This window comes from Anomaloglossus baeobatrachus, chromosome 3 (genome assembly GCF_048569485.1).
Source record: "Anomaloglossus baeobatrachus isolate aAnoBae1 chromosome 3, aAnoBae1.hap1, whole genome shotgun sequence".
Classification (NCBI taxonomy): domain Eukaryota; kingdom Metazoa; phylum Chordata; class Amphibia; order Anura; family Aromobatidae; genus Anomaloglossus; species Anomaloglossus baeobatrachus.
Window position 1 is genome coordinate 213041066 of NC_134355.1, and position 24088 is coordinate 213065153.

Genomic DNA, 24088 nt, shown 5'->3' on the forward strand with positions numbered 1-24088 from the left:
ACCAGACGATAAAGTGTAGAGGACACCGTACAATAAACTAACATCAAAGCAGATCCATGCTCCACCTGATGAAATAAGAGAATGGAAGAAGATGGGAGCCAAGGTAGATGGGAAACTTTGGAAGTTGGAGAATCGAGTCTGTCTACAAAGAAGAATGTTCTCTGCAGTAGTAGCATGGGCTCATGGTTGAGGCAAGAACCAAATGTTGGCACTCATCCAGAAGTTCTTCTATGCACCAGGAATTTCCTCAGCAATATCCACGTACACTAGAAGCTGCCAGATTTGTATAACATGTAATCCTGCACGACCAGAGAAGACACCACAAAAACATCTGGCGAAGCCTCTTTATCCATTCCAACGGATACAAGTGGACCACATCCAACTACCTAAATTGGGGAAGTACGAGTATGTTTTGGTAGTTGTCGATATCTTTTCCAGTTGGCCCGAGGCCTACCCGGTAGTCAACATGACTGCTAGAGTCACAGCTAAACGACTCATCACAGAAACAGTGTGCAGGTTCGGAATACCAGAAGTCATCGAAAGCGATCAAGGACCACCCTTCACAGCTAACATTTACCAAGAACTGTGGAATATGCTCGGAGCAAGTCTAGGACTGCATACTCCTTATCATCCTCAGAGCAGTGGAAAAGTGGAAAGGATGAACTCAACTCTGAAGACTAAACTGCTCAAGGCCTCACAAGACAGTGCACTACCCTAGACAGAACTTCTCCCTATAGTCCTGTACCATGTCAGAAACACTCCAGTTGCAAAACATGGCCTTACTCCCTTTGAAATACTTTTCGGTTCCATCCCCAGATTAGGATGTTATTTCCCTCAAAATTTGTCTGACCACCATGAGTCAGTGGTGCAGTTTGTTACTGAACTAAGTCGAGAGTTAGCTAAAACACATGCAGTAGTTTTTTCTTCTTTTCCAGATCCTGAGACACATCCAGCCACACACACATTGAAACCAGGAGAGTGGGTGGTGGTTAAGAAACACGTCAGGAAGAATTGTCTGGAGCCCAGATACGAAGGCCCGTTCCAGATAATCCTGGTGACTTCCACCTCTGTGAAACTCGAAGGCAGGGCAACATGGATCCACGCCTCGCATTGCAGAAGGGTCGATCTACCAGAGCTGCACTGAGTGTCCTGCTTGTACTTATCCTTTTGAAAAAACCTGTATGGTCTCAGGCCCTCATTACCAAAACAAATGAGGTGGTTACGTTTTGGTACAATAGTACGACACAAGTTGTCACTTTCAAGTTTGATTACTGTGATATTGTGAAATAGGACGGGTCCCCCAAATGGGATGTCAGGCACACTTGAGACAGGGACAACAGTACATATGTGTTACAGGAGGTGGATATGGAGACACATGTAGCCCATGGAAGGCTGTTGGGTGGAATACTGGTGAAAATTGGGGATACAAACCAAGTGTAGCCTTAAATAAACGGGATGAGAAGAGCAGGTCTTTACTTACCAGGATGACACTCTCCCGTGCACCTGTCACTAGAACATGTACTATGATTAACCAGTGTAACCCTTTAGTCCTTAATATAGAACACCCTCAACCTCAGGATGAAGGTATATACCTTCTGGGTACACATCTAAAGGGTGGACACAATGGTTGTACAGAGTTGGGAAAATTCAGGTAATCACAGATAGCAAAAATACTACCAGTATTTCGAATGCTTACACATATTCAGACCTTTCACAGTATGGTAGCCATAGCTAATCCCACCATGGAAGACGAATAAGCGGTCGAACAGGGTTATACAGACACCAACCTGTGGTTAGAATGGCTGAAATATACAGTACACCAAGTCAACAGCTCAGACTGTTAGGTCTGTGCAGGAGCCAGACTTCATTTAGGAACTGTCCCGCTAAATTTAGATTACGAAGCATAATTATGTCTTGTTAGTCTGTTTACAAATATGACTGAGAGAAATGCATGTGAAGAATGGAAAAAAAGATACCTTATAATAGCCAAGGCCTCCTCTCCTGGGAAAGGCATCACTATATATCCTGGCAACTATACCTGTTCTAATGTGAGTGGTCAAGGGAGAGATATGGGTAGATTTCGAGATGGGTTCTGTGGGTCCTATAGCAATCTCACCCGTGATCACGTAATTAACCAGGTACAGTCCGTGGCAGATGTGTTTTGGATTTGTGGGGATATGAAAATTCGATCACGAGTAGAAGGAAATTGGACGGGAGAATGTACTTTAGCCAAGGTATAATAGCAACAAATACCAAATACAGATCCTCAGATAGAAAGGTATATCATATAGCAAAAGGGTTAATCACGAAAATCTCATAAGAGGCACAAAAAATTAAAACTTAACATTTATTAACCCCTTCATGACCATGGACGGATATATCCGTCATGGAGCGTGTCCCGTTAAGCCCCGCCCCCTGCCGCGGGCAGGCGGCGGTCAGCACACACATGTGTGCCTACATGTTGCGAGTGGAATCGCTTCCACTCGCAACATTTAACCCCTTAAATCTCGCTGCCAAAGTCTGGCAGCGAGATCTATATGCGCGTGGCCATGATTTTTACTTACCGCCGCCCCCACCAGAAGTCACGTGCGTGATCACGTGACTTTCGGTGGTTGCCATCGTAGCACAGGGTCATGTGATGACGCCTGCAGCTATGAAGTTTCACTTTCGTTTTCCCTCGGCCGGGAGCAGAGAGAAACAGGAGGTGACTGAATCTGCTGTTTACAGCTTTATAGCTTTATAGCTCATCGCTATAGCCCCCTAGGGGGAATAGTAAATAAAAAAAAAAATTAAAAAAAAAAAACTAAAAGTTCAAATCACCACCCTTTCCCCCATTGAATATTAAAGGGTTAAACAATAAATAAATATACACATATTTGGTATCGCCGCGTTCAGAAATGCCCGCTCTATCAAAATATAAAATCAATTCATCTGATTGGTAAACGGCGTAGTGGCAAAAAAATTCCAAACGCCAAAATTACATTTTTTGGTCGCCGCAAGTTTTACGCAAAATGCAAAAACAGGCGATCAAAACTTAGCATCTGCGCAAAAATGGTACCATTAGAAACGACAGCTCGATACGCAAAAAATAAGCTGTCACTGAGCCATAGATCCCAAAAAATGAGAACTCTACGGTTTTCGGAAAATGGCGCAAAACGTGCGCCACTTTTATTGGACAAGCTTGTGAATTTTTTTTAACCCCTTAGATACAAGTAAACCTATACATGTTTGGTGTCTACAAACTCGCACCGACCACAGGCATCATACCCACACATCAGTTTTAACATATAGTGAACACCGTGAATAAAACATCCCAAAAACAATTGTGCCATCACACTTTTTTTGCAGTTTTTCCACACTTGGAATTTTTTTGCTGTTTTCCAGTACACCATATGGTAAAACTTATGGTTTCATTTAAAAGTACAACTTGTCCCACAAAAAACAAGCCCTCATATGGCAAGATTGACGGAAAAATAAAAAAATTACGGCTCTCGGAAGAAGGGGAGCAAAAAACAAAAACGCAAAAACGTAAAGTGCCCCGGGGCTGAAGGGGTTAAGACCATCCTAAAAGTGAACAGGGTAACTAATGTACGTGATTTAAAAGAAAACACAAAATGGTGCCTGGTCACGACCACATAGGTACCAGCACCAATGTGTAAGACACACAACTCACACCCATACGTGTAGTGACCAAATGGCCACACATAAACCAACGCCCCACACCTCCAGAGGAATCACCTCAAATATGGAGGAGGTTTAGAGAGATAGTGATAGAAGGCAAACCTTAATCAATTATTATAGCCTAGGAAACCACCCTTCATCTAGATGGATCCTGCAAAAAAGGAAAGGTCTCACCACTTCAGATGGGCTTTTCCATATAGCAAACCTGGGACCTCATGAGTCTTAGGGCGGCTTTGCACGTTGCAACATCGCACGTGCGATGTCGGTGGGGTCAAATCGAAAGTGACGCACATCCGGCGTCACTTTCGACATCATTGTGTGTAAATCCTAGATGATACGATTAACGAGCGCAAAAGCGTCGTTATCGTATCATCGGTGCAGGCTCCGACTTTTTCATAATTACGCTGCCGCGACAGGTACGATGCTGTTCCTCGTTCCTACGGCAGCACACATCGCTGTGTATGAAGCTGCAGGAGCGAGGAACATCACCTTACCTGCCGCCGGTGGCTATACGGAAGGAAGGAGGTGGGCAGGATATTTACATCCTGCTCATCTCCGCCCCTCCGCCACTATTGGTCGCCTGCCGTGTGATGTCGCTATGACGCCACACGACCCGCCCCCTTAGGAAGGAGACGGGTCGCCGGCCAGAACGGCGGGGACTATCGCGTGCGACATCGCAGCATCGGCTTGCGATGTCGCAACGTGCAAAGCCCGCCTTAGTAGACATATCATCCTTCATTGGTTTGTCCTATGGTGGAGATTATATAAAGAGCTTCCGACGCGTTTCAATAAATCTTCAGGGAAGTCAATATTAACTAAAATGCTCCACATCCTGCCAGTACATACGAAGGCAACTGGCCATAGTAAACGCCCTTTGCTAGACTGTCAAAAGATTACACCAAAAACCACAATACACATATGGATGGCCTAAAGCACAAAACTTAAATACACACCAAAAAATTGTATGCAAGCCAATATGTGTGATACAAATAACATCTTTATTGAACATAAAAATACATATTAAAATGGATAAGCCCAGGAGGACGGATGGAATAAGGGGATAACACCAGGCACTTGTTATTAGTACTAATGGACACTATATTAGCAAGAGGTATTCATATAGTTCTGTATCTAAAGTAAAGCTGTATCCACATTCCCACTCTATAATAAACAAATCAAATATGGTATACAGTTATAATAACAGGGGAATGTATCTACAAAATCGCCAGACAGGTACAAAAAATATATATTACATATTACCAAAGGTCCTAAATTTGTGATAGTGCCATGGCCTCCTGGATGAAGCACGGTTAAGGTGCGAAACGCGCGTCAGTGTGTTTTGGGAGGCCGTGGCACTATCACAAATTTAGGACCTTTGGTAATATGTAATATATATTTTTTTTACTTGTCTGGCGATTTTGTAGATACATTCCCCTGTTATTATAACTGTATACCATATTTGATTTGTTTATTATAGAGTGGGAATGTGGATACAGCTTTACTTTAGATACAGAACTATATGAATACCTCTTACTAATATAGTGTCCATTAGTACTAATAACAAGTGCCTGGTGTTATCCACTTATTCCATCCGTCCTCCTGGGCTTATCTATTTTAATATGTATTTTTATGTTCAATAAAGATATTGTTATTTGTATCACACATATTGGCTTGCATACAATTTTTTGATGTGTAAACTGTCAAAAGAGTAAAACATCTCTATAAGCCCACCGCTTAGAATACAATCACCAATAACACATGGTCCCATATGGGAACACTTACCACACGTGTCCTTCACATCAAGACCAATTCAAATGTGCCGCGCTAAACCAACAGAGGCAGCGCCATTATATATCAGGCGCGCATGCGCAGTTTCCCCATTCAGGTGTGTGACGCGCGCATCCGGAAATAACGCGATACCGGAAGTCAGCGCATCACTGAGGGGTACCGGCCGCATCATCAATGAGCGCCGACACGTACACCCGATGACATTATATCCGGTGTATGGAACGCAAACCGGAACTGCAAATATCGATCGCGTCATTGCATTAATCATAGTTGCATTCCAAGCGCTGATTACAGCGCTAAATCAAGTAGGTACAAGGACCCACTTATAACGGTATTTCACCAATATGCCTATCAATGCCTGAATAAGGCCATCCTCAAAATAAAAAAATACACCAATAATGACAGTGATGTTTCGCTTTTAACGCCACCGAGGCAGAAAACACTGGTACCCCATATACACAATAAACAGCATCAAGAGGGAAAATCCTTCCATCATAAATGAACACACAAGGTACAGTTAGAGTTACCCAAATGTAAAAACCAGTAGGAAGAAAGCGATAATTCATATGGCCCAGCAGCATAAAAATATAGCAAAGGCCATATATTCAGGTTAACAGGGGGATAAGATTGTCTCCAACATTGTACAAATTGTACATATATATAGAGTACAGTAATGGCTATCAAATTTAAAAAGAGGCAAGTACCGGGAGCAGACAATAACCACCATGTCCAGCAAACAGAGCGGAAACTAATCCTTATATTCAACCAAAAGAGAAAAGGGGTGGGTGAAGAGGGGGGGAAACACATGACCCCACTAAAAGGTACAGAAGAAGAAAGAAGCTAAGTGCATACTGACACTAACCCTCACTAAACAGATCTAACCCTGCCTAACTGCGGAGGTCTGTACCTTAACCCTACGCCACTGGCGCCCCCACTCACCGTCGACTTTCCCTCCTAACTGGTACTATGGTCTAAGGTGCATCTAAAAAGGGGGTGAACGAGAGCTGCTCGTTCAGACCAGCAGGTGCCAGGGTGCCCAGTGTGTAAATCCAGAAACACTCCTTCTGGAGAATCATTCTGTCCCAAATACCCCCTTGTACAGGTGGTCTAATATGGTCTATGCCCATTACTTTAATGCAGTTCTCATCCCCATCGTGAAGAACATTGACATGCCTGGCTATTGGGGTATCAGTCTTATTCCTGATATCATTTTTATCCTCCCTCACCCTTCTCCTAAGTTCTCTAATGGTCTTTCCTATATATTGCTTGCCACATATGCAGCTGACTCTATATATAACTCCTCTGGTTCTACAGGTTATCAAATATCTTACATCAAAGGTTCTACCACTTACAGAATTCTGAAACACCCTTCCTTCCTCCATAAATTGACAGCTCACACAATTGTGACACTTAAAACAGCCCTTAACTCTGTTAGCTGTCCACGGTGGTCTGTCTTCCCTGAAACAACTATGGACAAGTCTGTCCTTGAGAGATCTAGCCTTGCGGTAGGTGATGGAAGGATGGTCAGGTATATATTTGCCCACGACGGGATCCTTTTTCAGAATCGGCCAGTATTTACAAAGGATCCTACGTAGACCCATTGCCCCATTGTCATAGGTAGTAACATATCTTAATGAGTCATTGTTGTTCAAAACTTTAAGTCTAGGGTTAGGGATATTGGTACAGTCCATCCGCCGTACTGTATCAAATGCCTTTTTGACCTCGTTGGCAGGATATCCTCTCTCATCAAGCCGTTTTGTCAAATCGGCCGACTGTTCCCTAAAAACATCATCATTGGAACAGTTACGTCTCATCCTTATAAACTGATCCTTCGGGATCCCTTTCTTATGAGACCTGGGGTGCGCACTTTCCCATCTTAACAATGAGTTGGATGATGTTTCCTTCCTAAAACTTCTTGTTGTAAGTCTCCCCTCAGATCCCCTCTCCACAAGGACATCCAGAAAAGCCAGTCTGCTATAATGCATCTCATAGGTGAAATTGAGACGAAAATTGTTGTTATTGAGAGAACCAACAAAATCCTTAAACCCATCCTCCTGGCCTTTCCAAATGACAAAGATGTCATCGATATACCTGACCCACATCACAATATCCTCCGTGTCAAGGCCACCCCCAAAGACAGTGGTTTCCTCTCACCAGCCCAGGAATAAGTTGGCATACGATGGGGCACAGCAACTCCCCATCGCAATACCCCTGAGCTGGTGGAAGTACCTCCCCCCAAAGGTGAAAACTGTTATGATTCGGAACCATGGAAGACCACCACAAATCATTGGCAAAAAGGTGACAAGAGCGTTGGCAACTAATCTGGCCGCCATCCCCTTACTAACCAACACAACTAGAAGTAGCCGACGGGTGAACTAACATCCTGTGCACCGCGAACCCAGCCGGAGAACTAACTATCCTAAAGGTAGGAAAGATGAATAACTCTCTGCCTCAGAAAATAGACAAGAATAGCAAGCCCCCCACATTCAAAGACTGCGGTGATATAGGAAAAACACAATACACAGATAGATGATAGGAATAGCAAAAGGTGAGGCCCCCGCTGACTAAAATAGGAAAAGACAGGAAAGGGACTGATGGTTGCCAGAGAAAAACCCTGCAAAATCCCAACTTCCTGATAGTACAAAAAGGCCCTCAGATCGCTCGATCTGAACTCCGTACTATACCAGGTGCCCTTGTCATACCAATGAACAGAAAACAAGAATCATAACAAAGTCAACAAGCCACAAACACATGGACCCAAAGGAGCTATACTCCACACAGAACTGCAGGGAGTTCCTCAACAATCCAGTAATGGGGAAAATCCCTGCAAGCAAATAAACTGAAAATAACCATAGCAAAATGACAAACCCAGATAAACAAAGAACCAGACAATAAATAAAGAGCAAGCACTTATCTGGGGAAGATGTGGTGTAAAGCAGGATCAAGCAGGCTAAAGATACAAGAACAACTGACATCCGGCAACAGCCTGCAATCAGACCAGGACTTAAATAAGCAGAGAGTTAGGAAAGGAAACACCCACTGCACAACCCACCTGGTCTCTGTCCAAACCCTTCCTGGCCACCAGAGGGAGCCTCAACAGCAGCCAAGACATAACTAACATTCACAACAGAAAACATTCTTTGTTACAGAACCGTAGGGCTTGGATGACAAAATAGTTATGCATAGCAAGATGACTTCCTCTAGAATTCAGATAGTAATTTACCGCCCTAATCCCAGCCTCATGCGGTATCGAGGAATAGAGTGCTTCTACATCTATGCTGCAGAGGATCATCCCATCCTCCAGGAATACGTCGTCTATCTTCCGCAAAAACTCGGTGGTATCTCCCAAGTATGAATTGAGAGACAAAAGAAATGGTCGGAGTATCTTAAGTACATACACACTGAGCTTCTCAGTGAGACTTCCGACTCCCAACACAATCGGGCGTCCTTTTAGAGGGTGAAGGCCCTTGTGCACCTTTGGTAGTGTATAGAAGGTGGCTTCTACAGGGAACATAGGCAACAAAAAATAAAATTCATTCTTATCTATAATCCTATTGCTGAGTGCTGTTTCAAGGAGTGTCCTCAATTCAGCTTTAAAACCAGGAATTGGTTTAAACATTAGTTTTGCATAACACTGCTCATTATTTAGGATGTCCAAACAGATATTTTTATATTTAATGGAATCCATTATCACAGTGTTACCCCCTTTATCAGAGGGCTTGATTGTAATATTAGAATCCTCCTCGAGACTATGTAAACTCAGCATCTCATCCCTGGTAAGATTATGATTGCCAGAGTATGGTTTAAAACCACCGCCTATGTCCTCTGCTACCATGATAACAAAAACATCCACCACATCCACCTCCATATTGTCCGGAGGCATTCTACTACTGCTGCTTTTCAAGGATGTAAAATGGCCTTCCCCAATATCATTAGGATTTTCATCACCAAGATGGAATAATAGACACACATCTTGTAACAAATCCTCAGTAATGCCCAGTTCGCTACAAGTTCTGTCAGACTGTTTTCCAAAGAATTTCTTCCACTTCAATCGCCTAGCAAAAAATATAAATCTTTGACGGCCCCAAATTCATTGAAGTCCGTAGTGGGTACGAAAGAGAGTCCTTTATTTAGAACCGAAAGGTCAGTGTCACTCAGAATCCTGGAAGAAAGGTTAATGACCCGAGGAGCCCTGTTGGTTATTGTGGATTCACCTGATTTTTGCTGCGGAGGGAGTACTGGTTCTCTAAAAAAAAACACCCCTACCCTGGTTCTGTGAAGTACCTCTGTATCCTGATCTACCTCTCCCTTTTGATCTCTTATATTGGTGTGGGGGTCTAAAAGCACCGCCTCGTGCCTATAGAGGAATGGCCGGTGTTTCCAATGGGGGGATGGGGTGCTGCCCCAGATGGTGATCAGATGCGTGGCCCTCGAAGAGAAAGAAGAGGAAGACCAGTCTGATGTTTAAGGAGTTATTGGTTTATAAACAAAAATTCATTGGGTTGTTTCTCAATAGAATGTACCTCCCAGTTTTGCCATAATTTTTTTGCCAGGGGGAATTAAGTCTTTCTGATTTTGAGGGAGGGGGGTTCCCTCCCGCCTTCCTGGAAAGGGGGGGGGGCGGCGGGGCACCCCTTGATGGTATATAACACAATATTCTCTCTAGACCTTGTGTCCCCACATTATATAGGGTTCTGGCTGACAAACTAAGTTGAATAATTGCTTATTGTTAGTCCGGCGCAGGGGGGTTCCTTTGTAGAAAGTTCCCTCCCTGATTGGGATAACACGCCATAAAGGAGTAGCGTAGTCTCACCATCCCTAGGTTAGACAGTTTGGTATTCTCTTATACCTATGCAGTTACTTTTAGTCTTTTTAGACCCGACGTTATTATTATTATTATTATTATTATTTATTTATAGAGCACCATTAATTCCATGGTGCTGTACATGAGAAGGGGGTTACATACAAAATACGTATACAAGTTACAGTAGACAGACTAGTACAGAGGGAAGAGGGCCCTACCCTTGCGGGCTTACATTCTATAGGATTATGGGGAGGAGACAATAGGTGGGGTGTAGGTCAGGCGGCAGCTCCGCACGGTGGTCGGGCGGCAGCTCCGCACGGTGGTCGGGCGGCAGCTCCGCACGGTGGTCGGGCGGCAGCTCCGCACGGTGGTCGGGCGGCAGCTCCGCACGGTGGTCGGGCGGCAGCTCCGCACGGTGGTCGGGCGGCAGCTCCGCACGGTGGTCGGGCGGCAGCGAGTTCATTGTAGATTGTAGGCATTTCGGAACAGGTGCGTTTTCAGGTTCCGTTTGAAGTTTGCAAGGGTAGGGGATAGTCTGACGTGTTGAGGCAGCGAGTTCCAGGAGACTGGGGATGCTCGGGAGAAGTCTTGGAGTCGGTTGTGTGAGGAGCGAATGAGAGAGGAGGAGAGGAGGAGATCTTGGGAGGACCGGAGGTGACGTGTTGGAGTGTAGTGGGAGAGTAGTTCGGAGATGTACGGAGGGGAAAGATTATGCACAGCTTTGTAGGTCAGTGTTAGAAGTTTGAATTGGATACGGTGGAAGATTGGAAGCCAGTGGAGGGACATGCAGAGAGGAGAAGCGGGGTGGTATTGAGGAGAGAGGTGGATAAGTCGGGCAGCAGAGTTAAGGATGGACTGGAGAGGGGCAAGCGTGTTGGCAGGGAGGCCACAGAGGAGGATGTTACAGTAGTCGAGGCGGGAGATTATGAGGGCATGCACTAGCATTTTAGTTGATTGCAAATTGAGGAAAGGGCGGATTCTGGAAATATTTTTGAGTTGAAGACGGCAGGAGGTGGTGAGGGATTGGATGTGTGGTATGAAGGATAAGGCAGAGTCAAAGGTCACTCCGAGGCAGCGAACTTTGGGTACTGGCGAGAGCGTGGTGTTATTTATTGTAATAGATAGATTAGGTGGAGAGTGTAGGTGAGACGGAGGAAAGATGATTAGTTCAGTTTTGGCCACATTGAGCTTTAGGAAGCGAGAGGAGAAGAAGGAGGATATAGCAGATAGACATTTCGGGATTTTGGACAGCAGAGATGTGGCATCTGGGCCAGAGAGGTAGATCTGGGTGTCGTCGGCATATAGGTGGTATTGGAAGCCATGGGACTTTATGAGTTGTCCCAGGCCAAATGTGTAGATCGAGAAAAGTAGGGGTCCTAGGACAGAGCCTTGAGGGACGCCAACAGAGAGATGGTGGGATGAAGAGGTTGTGTGGGAGTGGGAGACACTAAAAGTGCGATTTGAGAGGTATGAAGAGATCCAAGAGAGGGCAAGATCTCTGACACCAAGGGAAGAGAGGGTCTGTAATAGGAGGGAGTGGTCAACGGTATCGAAGGCTGAGGACAGGTCTAGGAGTAGGAGTATAGAGAAGTGCTTGTTCGCTTTGGCAGTAAGCAAGTCATTTGTGATTTTAACGTTAGGGTCTTGTTGTGACCTTGCAGGCGGGAGGCACTCTGACCTCCTTGCCTGTGGTTTCTACTGCTTTGTTGGTAGTTTCTTTTGTATTCTCGACCTTCTTACCTCTTCTCTTTTATTTCCTCTTCTCTTTCCCTGCTCTTCCTATCCTACTTGCCTGCACATCTCTCTCTCTCCCTAATCCCCGTACCTATCCCTAGAGTCCCCACCGTTCCTCCGCATTGGAATGACGCAGATTAATTAGGATTCACTAAATGTGAGGGGACTTAATGTCCCGCAAAAATGCTCCCAGATATTTTTGACATGCACAAAAAAAAGAGTCCATATACTATTGATCCAAGAAACACATTTTAAAACGGGTCACCTCCCCATCTTTAGAGACATATATTACACTAACTGGGTCCACAGTTCCAACCCAGAGTCAAAATCCAAAGGAGTGTCCATAGGCATCCATAAGTCCCTGGTACACACAGTTCTAGATACACGGGTGGACACGGAGGGAAGATTTATATTCCTGAAAATTAATGTTAACTCATCCATTTTTACCATTGTCAATTGGTATCTACCGAATAGAGACCCGGCGACAACCTGCACCTCTCTCCTGTCATCACTGGATGAATTCGCAGAAGGGACCGTGATCGTGGGCAGTGATTTAAACTTCACTTTGGACCCTAAGGTAGACACAACATCGGGAGATAACTTTCTCTCAATAAGGAAACTAACGAAGGTTAAACGTTGTATACAGGAACTCAGATTAGTGGATGCATGGAGAACACTACACCCAGTAGACCGTGACTACACATATTTTTCCCCGGCTCACTTTTCATACAGCCGCATAGACCTATTCCTTGTAAGTCAGAAGGCCCTGACATGGCAGATACAAGCCTCTATAGGCAGTATCTCTTGGTCAGATCATGCCCCCATATTTTTGAGCCTCACTATCTCGGACGGGCCTGGGAGGCCGTGGTCTTGGCAGTTGAATGATAGTCTGCTGAGGGACCAGGGATGCTTGAAAGACCTGCAGAACACAATAGATGAATTCTTGGAGATACACTCAGGAGACACTACTACCCTGCCTGTTCAATGGGAGACACTCAAGTGTGTGTTGAGAGGGATTATGATCAAACATGGGGCTAGGATTAAGAGGGAGAGAGCCCAAACCATTCTGTCTCTACTTCAGAATATTTCAGACCTAGAGAAGATCCATAAGCAGACATTATCCCCGGTGACACTGACAGAGCTAGTTAAAAACAGAGAGGATCTTAAATCCATTCTAGACCGACAATATGAGCACCACAGGAATAGACTAAAAAGATTTATGTATGAATATGCGGACAAATGTGGCAGACTACTAGCTAGGTTATTACATCCGAGGGGGGACCCCAGTCACATCCCTATGATCAAAAAATCGGACGGCCTTTTGACTCAGAACCCAATCCACATAGCGGAGCAGTTTCAAAAATATTATAGTGACCTTTACGACATAAGGGGCAAATTTGGGGATATGCACCAAGAAGCTTTGGAGACTAAAATAAATGATTACATACTTAAAACAGCCCTGCCGAATGTACCCAATACTGAGGTTGAAAACCTAGAAGCAGACTTTACAGAGACAGAAGTGGCATCTATTATCAGGGATGCTCCCTCAGGCAAAAGCCCAGGTCCGGACGGGTTTACCCCTAAGTTCTATAAAATTTTTAAGACTCAGTTATCCCCGTTCATGACCAAAGTATTTAACTCCATATCTGAAAACTCCCAGTGGGTAGCACAGTCTCTTGAAGCACACATATGTGTTATCCCCAAACCGGGAAAGGACCACTTGCTGGTTACAAATTACAGACCCATCTCACTGATTAATTTAGATTTGAAATTTTTCTCTAAAGCACTTGCCAACAGACTTGCCCCGTCCCTGCCTGGGATAATACATACGGACCAGGTGGGATTCGTAAAAGGCCGGGAGGCACGGGACAACACAAACAAATTGTTCCTCCTGATGGCTCGGTCGAAGGCTCAGTCTCTCCCCATGTGTTTACTTTCAGTGGACGCGGAGAAGGCCTTCGACCGGGTCAGTTGGAGCTTTATGATGGCAGCCTTGAGACAGGTGGGTTTGGGTCAGAAATTTTTGGGTAGAATTGCGTCCCTGTATACGAGACCCTCAGCAACAGTCAGGACAAATGGGTTTCTATCATCATCCTTTCTGGTCCACAATGGAACAAGACAGGGATGTCAACTGTCGCCCCTGTTATACGTCATAGTCATGGAGTACCTTGCGGTCGCCCTGAGAAACAACACAAGCCTCCACGGGATAGAGGCGGGGGGGGGGAGAACCGTAAGCTGGCTCTATTCGCAGATGACCTTCTCATGTTCATTTCCCAACCACACATATCCTTCCCGTCCTTGCTTAAGGAGTTCGAAGAGTTTGGCAACTTAAGCAACTTCAAAGTAAATTTTTCCAAATCAGAGGCCATGAACGTGACTTTATCGGCAGAAGAGCTTGCGAGAGTATCACAAAACTTCTCTTTTAAGTGGCAACCGTCAATTTTAAAATATCTGGGAGTTATGGTACCTAGGGATCCAGCAAAAATTGTACATCACAATTTTTTCCCCTTATTAGAAAGGACAATCAGGGACTTAAAGAAATATGACAAAAAGAGATTGACGTGGTTTGGGCGTATAAACGCGATAAAAATGGATGTGTTACCGAGGTTCCTGTTCCTGTTTCAGACAATACCCATACAGCTACCGCTAAGTTACTTCTCCAAGATCCGGACAGCCTTGTCTGGGTTTGTCTGGGGGAACAGGAGACCCCGAACAGGAATTAAAACTCTGACCAGACACAAAAGTGACGGGGGGGGCGGGGCTCCCAAATTTTCAGTTATATTACAAGGCAGCTATCCTAATGAGATTACTGGACTGGCATTTTCATAGGAATTCGAAACAATGGGTGGTGATCGAACAGGATATGCTGGGAACTCCCTTACATTTACTCCCATGGTTAGAGAAAGAAAGTAGGATCCAGATAGCGAAGGGAATGGAGTTCACGCGGACAGCGATGGGGATGTGGGATGGAGAGATAAAAAAGGATCTCTCTCTCAGGAGCAGGGCCCACTTACCCCCGTATTTGGTAATAAGAAGTTCCCCCTGGGACTCCATACCCATAGATTGGGGGGATTTACTCGGGCGGATGATACTCGTTTTGTTCACGTACTCGAGGGACACACCCTACCAACTTATACTTCCATGCAGGCCACATGGAGAGAAAGTATTTTTACAGGGTTCATCACCTGGACATGGCATCTCGCTCATTTATAAAATGCTGAACCAGAGAAATAGGGTGGATAAACCTCACTTTGTCTGTAGGTGGGGAGGATATGCCAGAGGACGATTGGAGCAGAGCGTACCTGTGGAACCACAAGCTTTCCTTGGCGTGCGCCGCTCAAGAGAAAAGTTATAAAATTCTCACAAGGTGGTACCATTACCCGACTAAATTACAGGCTATATTTCCCTCTGTGTCTGATGTGTGCTGGAAGTGTGGCACAGACACAGGTACAATGCTACACATATGGTGGAGTTGTACTAAGCTGCAACCCTTTTGGGACTCAGTGTTCTACCTGTACAAAAAGATAAGCAGAGGTGAAATAGAAAAGTCCCCCCAGGTTGCCCTTCTTTCTATGCTCCCAGGAGCTATTAAAACACAAAAAAGGGACATGTTACGATTTTGCCTGGCAGCTGCCCGTATGATTATCCCACGATTTTGGAAACAGACTAGATGCCCTATGGTGCTGGATTGGTGGGAGGAGATGAGAACCCTCCAGAGAATGGAGGAGCTGACAGCAGAACTAAATGGGAACACAGAAAAATTTACTACAGTTTAGGGACCATGGATTATGTTCATGGAGTCCCCAGAGTTTGTGGAGAGTTTGGCGAGCTTTTTGAACTGAGAAACAGTGGGAGTCTCATTCCTCCTCCCCCCCTTTTTTTTCTTTTCTTGCTTTCCCCCCTCTCCCCCCTTCTCTCTAATTTCCTCTTCTTTATGCTTGTATCTTTCCTCTTCTTTCTTTCTTTTCTGAGCATTAATCTGCATTTTTCTAGTTTCATTTTTTATATGAAAAGATTTATCAATAATTCAAAAGACAATAGACATATAATGAGAATGAGTATATTAGGATACGGGAAGTCAAAAGAAGTGGGAATTCTGACCTATAATTTATCAATGGTAATGGCAATGGTATGGTAATAGCACAAAGATAATTTGAAGAATTCCAAGAAATTTAGTAATGTAATAATTTCTGGATGTTATCCCGGCATTGAGAAAATGATGTTTATGTATTGTAATTGCACAAATGATATGTTTGTATGTTGACAACAGTTTCATCAATAAAACAGATTTGAAATAAAGCACCGCCTCTAACCTCAGTATCGGGCAGTTCGGCATCCGTTGAGGATATATCAGTCTCACTCTGCCTATAATTCCTGCCCCCTGCAAAAACACATGCCTTGTTATCCTTAAAATCCTGTAGATCCCTGATATAAAAGCGATGTTTTTTCTCCTTAAATTTATACTGAAATTTTTCTATAACCCCTTGTAACACCAATTCCTTATTGGGAAAGTCAGCTTCACCCGCAAATTTCCTCGTAGTCTCTATATGTTCTTTAAGTGAATCCTCCAATACAGTAAGGTTCCTTTTCTAGTTATCCAACATCAACCTCATAAGTCTCAATGAGCTGTCAGTAGCCTCTTTCTCCCATTTGGTGGTGAATTCTGTATTTATATATCTATAGCCTGGTTGCAGTGTTATCCTAAGATTTCTCAGTACTATCCTGTCCTTGAGATAACTCTCTAAGGACTGCACCTACCACCATGAAATGAAATGATCCTCTCCTTATAGACTTTGGTCAGATCTCTGAAAGCTCCATTCAAAGCTGGAGTATATTTTTTCAGAACCAGGTTTCTGTCAGGGAAAACGTCTCTGGCCTCACTTGCCCACTGCCTGGTGTCCAGGTCAGAGGAAAGGAAGCCCGCCATTGATAGGCAAAGGGTAGACAAATATAATAGCAACAAATACCAAATATAGACCCTCAGATAGAAAGGTATATCATATAGCAAAAGGGTTAATCACGAAAATCTCATAAGAGACACAACAAATTAAAACTTAACATTTATTAAGACCATCCTAAAAGTGAACAGGGTCACTAATGTACGTGATTTAAAAGAAAACACAAAATGGTGCCTGGTTACGACCACATAGGTACCAGCACCAATGTGTAAGACACACAACTCACACCCATACGTGTAGTGACCAAATGGCCACACATAAACCAACACCCCACACCTCCAGAGGAATCACCTCAAATATGGAGGGGGTTTAGGGAGATAGTGATAGAAGGCAGACCTTAATCAATTATTATAGCCTAGGAAACCACCCTTCATCTAGATGGATCCTGCAAAAAAGGAAAGGTCTCACTACTTCAGACGGGCTTCTCCATATAGCAAACCTGGGACTTCATGTTTCTTAGTAGACATATCGTCCTTCATTGGTTTGTCCTATGGTGCAGATTATATAAAGAGCTTTCGACGCGTTTCAATAAATCTTCAGGGAAGTCAATATTAAATAAAATGCTCTGCACTTATGCCTATACACATAGCCCCAGTTGACCACACTGTCAAAGAAAAGGACTTTATAGCACACATCAAAGTCAACTTAAGGAATTGACGGAGTACAGACGATGACCGTACTGGTAGAAATACACCGAAATGCTCTTTTGACCCACATGTTTACATTGACGCTATCGGAGTGCCCAGGGGGATCCCTGACAAATATAAAGCTAGAGACCAAGTCAGGGCGGGATTCGAATCCATTATCCCCATAATCACGGTAAATAAAAATGTAGACTGGATTAATTATATCTATTATAATCAGCAACGTTTTGTTAACTATACACGAGACACCTTACAGGGACTAGCAGAACAACTAGATCCGACCTCCGTCATGGCTTATCAAAATAGAATGGCCTTAGATATGATCCTCGCAGAGAAAAGTGGAGTCTGTAAAATGGTGGGGGATGTTTGTTGCACATATATACCAGATAACACTGGAGTGGATGGGAAGGTCACTTTAGCTATAAAGAAATTCACTACACTGTCTGAAGAATTAAAGAAGAATTCAGGAGTAACCGACCCCTGGGGAGACGATTTTGGGTGGACGATTTCATTTAAAGGCGGGTTGATCCAGATAGAGACCGCCATAAGTATTGTATTAGTTATATTACTAGCCATTCTGGTTTGTGTAATTCCATGTTTAAAGAAAATATTTTCCAAAACAGCTGAAGTCACATTTGGAGGGACCTTTCCTTTACTCGAAACAGAAGACCTAAGTATGACAGACGATATGCCCATAAAGACTAACACGACCCTTTCCCCCAGTTACAAAACGACTCTGCTAGAGTAAACGGAAGAAGAGAGGACTTAAAGAACCTTGGGACATGGGAAAGCCCCACTACAAAGGGTGAGGACTTGCCTAGGAATCCTTGGTCTCAAACCGGTGAAGAAAACCCTTTCCCCTCTCCGCCCATGCCTCAACGTTCAGTTAGGCAGGTCTTTCGCACAGATATCTCTACCTCTCTTCCTAAGGGATTACAGCACCATTAGTATTAAGAAATGGCAGAAATTCGCTTATTATACCTTCTGCAGACGGTACCCGTCCACATCCCCGCGTCATATTGGTACAAAATTCAACAACTATTTATCCAGTTTGTCTGGGCCAAGGGCCGACCCAGAATACGAGGTAGTGTTCTGACCAGACCAAAGGACGCGGGAGGGCTGGGACTGCCGGACTGCCGAAAGTATCACCTAGCAGTGGCCCATGCCCGTGTCCTGGACCTGTTGCATAATGAGGGGTCTAAACTATGGGTGCATCTGGCCCATGATCTATGCTCTCTGTCGGCGCCAACTCTGCCTTGGACATGGCCACGGCTGAACCGTCGCAAACTGGTGGTGGGGTACAGTATCGAGCAGACTCTGCGCACCATACACGCCCCTGGTAGGAAATGCGATCTGATTCGTGCATATGGACCGCTGATGCCGGTGACCGATAGTCCGGATTTTCTTCCGGGTGCCTCTGTCACTCGCTTCCTGGAAGGAACTAAACGGACGCCTCTTCGGCTCATCCATATTGCCCCACAGGGTCGGACACTACCACTCTCTACGATTTTGGGGGAGAAACCCCAAAAACTACGCCACAATTTCGAATACGCCCAACTCCAGCATTTTATTACATCACTCACACAGACGCACGAGCTTGCACTCTCTCCATCCCCTTATGAGGCCATGTGTACAACAACGACTGCCCCGAATCACAACATTTCAGTTATATACAAATTGCTGGTCTCCGGGGGCTTGGATGATCTCCCCCCCTTTTGCGGAGCATGGGAGGGGGAGCTCAACCAAACATTCTCTAGAGAACAATGGGGGCGATGCTTCCACTTGTCACACAAGTCGGTGACTGCTACTAAGTCCCAGGAGACCAGTTATAAAGTTATATCACGATGGTATCGGGTCCCTTCCCTCCTGCATCGGTGGTGGCCTGAGACCCCAGACAATTGTTGGAGGTGCGGAAGCCAGGGGGGCACCATGACGCATATATGGTGGTCGTGCTTAGCCTTGCAGTCCTTTTGGGAGGGGGTGCTAGAGGCGATCAAAGAGGTTTCAGGAGTGACCGTGCCTAGACACCCTGAGGCAGTTCTGCTTTACATGTTCCCTATGCCGCAGGCTGCGTACAAAAAAATCTGTTCTGCGACACCTCCTACAGGCGGCCAAGACGGTTATACCCCGTCACTGGAAGAAGGCAGACTCTCCAACCCTGGAAGAGTGGACTGACGAGGTGAATGCAATATACCGGATGGAGAGGGTCCTGGCCCAGTCGCGGGGGGATGCAGAGTCTGTGGTCACAAAATGGTCCCACTGGGAGTCTTATTTGGCAGGATCTGGCTCAAACCCATGACATGACCCAAATCCCCTTTTTGATCGGAACCTTTTACCTCCTTACATAAACATGGCGGGCAGGTGAAGGCCCCATGGCACCCTCTTTCGATACTCTTTCTCCCTTTCTGTCTTCTTCCCTTTCTCTTTCCACTTTCTGACCTTTCTTTTTAGGAGTTTCTTTTATGGTAAGTTTCCTTTAGGAGAGTGAGAGATGGGTGGAAGGGGGACTCTGTGCGCCAGGAGCTTCTCTAGGTGTTGTAGTGGATAATTGTCACAATAGCGCCTGTGTGCATTGCCCTCCAGCCCCCTCTCTCCCCTTCTTTCCTTTACCTGTTGGACCTCATGGTCCTGGTTCTCATAGTTGTTATGCAATATGTATCTGTATGACATGACCCGTTTTGTTGTCCTTTTTTTCATGAAAACCAATAAAACACTTAAATTGGAAGAAATGGCAGAAATAAGTCTTTAGGGGGGACTGTTGAGGATAAGAATTGAGTAACCAAAAGTACTTAAATCAGCCATTTCATAGACTTAGGTATGTAGTTTAGTTAATGTAGTCTAACACACATATTTATGAATGCTTTTATTTCTTGTGTATATATATATATATATATATATATATATATATATTATATAAAAAAAATATATATATACTGCATATTCAGTGATTTTCCTTAATGCAATATACCAGCACATGTCACTTGAAGATGTCTGCTGCATCCTGTCCAACGCCCAACTAATGAATACCATATGGAAGACAGATGAAGTTTGGACTGACCAATCCAGCAGAGACTATGCAAATTCCTATCCGTCCTGAGCCTGACCTGCGATACTTGATTGGACTATACTTTTGTCTACACCCTTACTATAAAGGCTTTGTCTGGAAATAAAGAGAATAAAGAGTAGAGATTCCGGCGCCAGTCGTGAGAGAGAGAGAGTCATAATTGGTCTATTCAATTATTATCTACCTCGCGTGCACACACGACATTCTAGATAATTTGAACACGGCAGTCAGACCTTAAGAGACCCATTGTAGTCTCATTCTCAACACTATGTGGAGGAAGCAAAATTTTGTAGACACACTGCGCATGCGTGCGCCATTTTGGAGGAGAGAAGAAGGGGGCCCGTGGGGAACCTGTAATTTTATTGAGGTACCGGGGGAAAACGGGAGGGCACCATGGGAGCACACTTCTGACCCATCTGACATGTTTGATCACATCAGATGGGACAGAAGTAGATGATTTCATGCATGCACCCTGCTATTTGACATGCTGGAGGGGACCATTGATGGGACTGGTGGACCGGGCAAGGACTGGAGGAGACCGGGTGAGGTTTTTGTCTCCCATCCGACGTGTTTGATCAAGTCGGATCACCAAATGGCGACACTTCTCGGCGGCCACATAGAGTATGCGGTCGCCATTCTTGAAGCTGAAGACGTGGAGGGGCTTGGGGGAGGGACCGTGGCAGCACCAGGTGACCGGAGGGAACTAGGGGAGAACATTTTTGATCATGTCAGATGTGAGAAAAAGTATTTTTCAGCAACCATTACATTTTCTTATATGTGATTGTTGCTACACCATGTTTAACGGTGATGACGTGATCGGGGGCTGGAAAAACCAGCCCGAATCATGATCTCCAGGGTCTCAGATACCCCCAGTAACTGAAACCCCGGAGAGTTTCTGACGCTGGGGGACGCTACAGGCTTTTTCCTTGCCGTTGTTTATAAACCGCGGATCATAAGTACTCTTTTCTGCCACCATCCATTTCCATAAGGCTGTCGTAATGGTATATACAATAATGTTGTAAAAAAATTATGATATGGTGGCGATAATGGATAGATCGCTGAACGACAGATATGACTGTGCTAGCTATTTACAGGGATATAGTCTGTTCAGGAATGACCATACAAATAAGTGAGCGAGAGGGGTGTGTAAATGTAAAATCATCCCGAAAACCTGTACTAAGTGAAAATAGGTGAGGCTACTGAAAATGTAGAATCCTTTTGGGTGGAGAGAAGAGGAGGGAGAAAATAATTAAAAAATAGTGATAGGGGTTTGTTATATAAGTTTTTAAGTACAATAGAAACGAAAAGAAGAAACTATCCTCATAAACCAAATAGATGAGGTGGCAAAGTGTGTTGGCCACTAAGCCGGCATATTTGATAATTTTCAATCTGTACCATCTACTGCTTGCTTTTTTCTGAAAAACACCAGTTGGACCAAAATAGTCATTCGCCCATACATTATTTCAAAGTAGAGTATATTTTCCAACATGGCGCCCATAAACTATGCCAGTAAAATCTGTGCTCCAAAAGTCAAACGGCGCTCCTTCCTTCTAAGACCTGTGGTGTCCGTAAACAGTCATTTCTGATGACATACGGGGTATTACCGCATTTGGCGCAAATTGAGTAACAAATTGTGGCATCTGTTCTTGCATATTATCTCTGAAAATTAAAAAAATTACAAAAATTCACTACACCGATAAATGTATAACATGATTATCCAGACTGCCTGCATAAGCAACATAGTTCACAAAGACTGAAACGTTCTGATAAAGACGGTTGCACAAATGATATGCTAATTGGCATATCTACAGTCATGGTTGAAAGTTTTGGCATCCTGGAAGCAGCTACAGTGTAGAAGATGGGGTCGGACGCTAACTAATATCTCCTATGTGCTGTGGCTGCCGTATCTGCAGTGTGTTAATATCGTTACACACCTGCAAATACAACATGGCAGCCACCGGAGTTTGAATAAAAATAGAATAAAAAGACTATTAAATCACTGAACTTAATTTTACATTAAAAACATTTTTTCAACACACACCAATGCTTGGCCACTGATGAGCGCCACGTACAATAAAACACTTTCTTACACTTACTTTTTATACGCACATTTCACATTATAGCCAGCGGCAGAATTCAGGACAGGAATACCCAGGTCTTGATAAACTTGTTTCCAAACAGCTCCACTTTCAATCTTTGAATTCAAGGTAGAATATACAAGTAAGACTCCATGAAAATATATGATTTTAACAAATCAAATATAAAAACATAGCGATGAAAGAAAAATTCAGATTTTTTTTTTATAAAACATTCACATTAATAAAACATAGAGCAAAACTCAGACTGGTTAATACTTACATTACTAAATCCTCCAAGTTTATGAACAAGGCGGAATAACTTAAAGAGATTCAAGTTTCGGTATCCTAGGACAGGTCTCTTGTTAATGGGGGTTCCTGGAAGAAAATGAAGGAAAACTTACATTCCTGTGTCAGAAAGCTGGTTATCCCTGACAGTCAGGGCTTGTCAGATGTGCCCCCACATATCAGTTTCAAGGGGCTCTTATACATGTTATTTTTTGAAGACTATTACTCACCCCAGTACAACAAGCACATGGTCTATATAGACAAAAAATAGCCAGTTAACTTTAGTTTTTGAAAATTAGATAGACCATAAAATCTGAAAAATAGAAATAAAAACAGCTATAGCATAACAAATAAAGATTGCTAAGAAAGCAAAACAAACTCCTCCAAAAAAATCTTAAGAGGCATCCCATCTCTGTTGCAGTCTGCGATGGCTGACATTACAGACTCAGCCACGAGGATGTGCTGCACGGTGTCTGTAACTTCCACTAAAGTGAATACCAGCAACATGTCATTTGCTTTGAATTTATTCACCCTTTCAGCTGCCCATCCTGACCTCTGCCTGGTCTCCACTTACAATTAGGCTTCATTGAAATACTGTATGTGACACATCCTGGTGCTCTGCATTTTTTTCTCGACCATCACATTGACCAATTGTTTCATTGATCCATATAAACATCAGTTTTACATGTTTGGTTTGTGAAACTCGGAGCAATTCCTATTCTCATTCGTTTTGCAGATCAGTCTCAACCAATAATACCTATGGGCATGAAACACGGAAGACATACTTTGTACCTAACTGTTCCATCTGTTTTTCAATGATCAATTGTCAGTGGATAGATAAAAGTTCAGACTATCTTCGTCTGTTCTTTCCTGACCTGTTTTTGATGCATCACAGATGCAATATGAATGACAAGATAAAAAAGTATGTTTCTGAAGGATGTAAAATTTGACATGGACGTATGAATGTTGACAAATTCTGCCTTTCTGGTAGTAGTTTATGTGAACCCAGATCCTGCCCATTGCCTTAGTACTGTAATTTGGGAAGGTCAACG

General features: G+C 44.0%; 1 protein-coding gene across 1 annotated transcript in view; it reads right to left on the reverse strand.

Moving 5' to 3' along the window:
- The window catches only part of LOC142296297 (AT-rich interactive domain-containing protein 4B-like), a 430400-nt gene that overhangs the window by 109980 nt on the left and 296332 nt on the right, over window positions 1-24088 (reverse strand). The window contains exons 13-14 of the mRNA XM_075339708.1: window positions 23032-23126; window positions 22770-22867 (exon numbers count right to left, since the gene is read on the reverse strand). Coding sequence (XP_075195823.1) covers window positions 22770-22867; window positions 23032-23126 — 193 coding nt within the window. The remainder of the gene's footprint in view (window positions 1-22769; window positions 22868-23031; window positions 23127-24088) is intronic.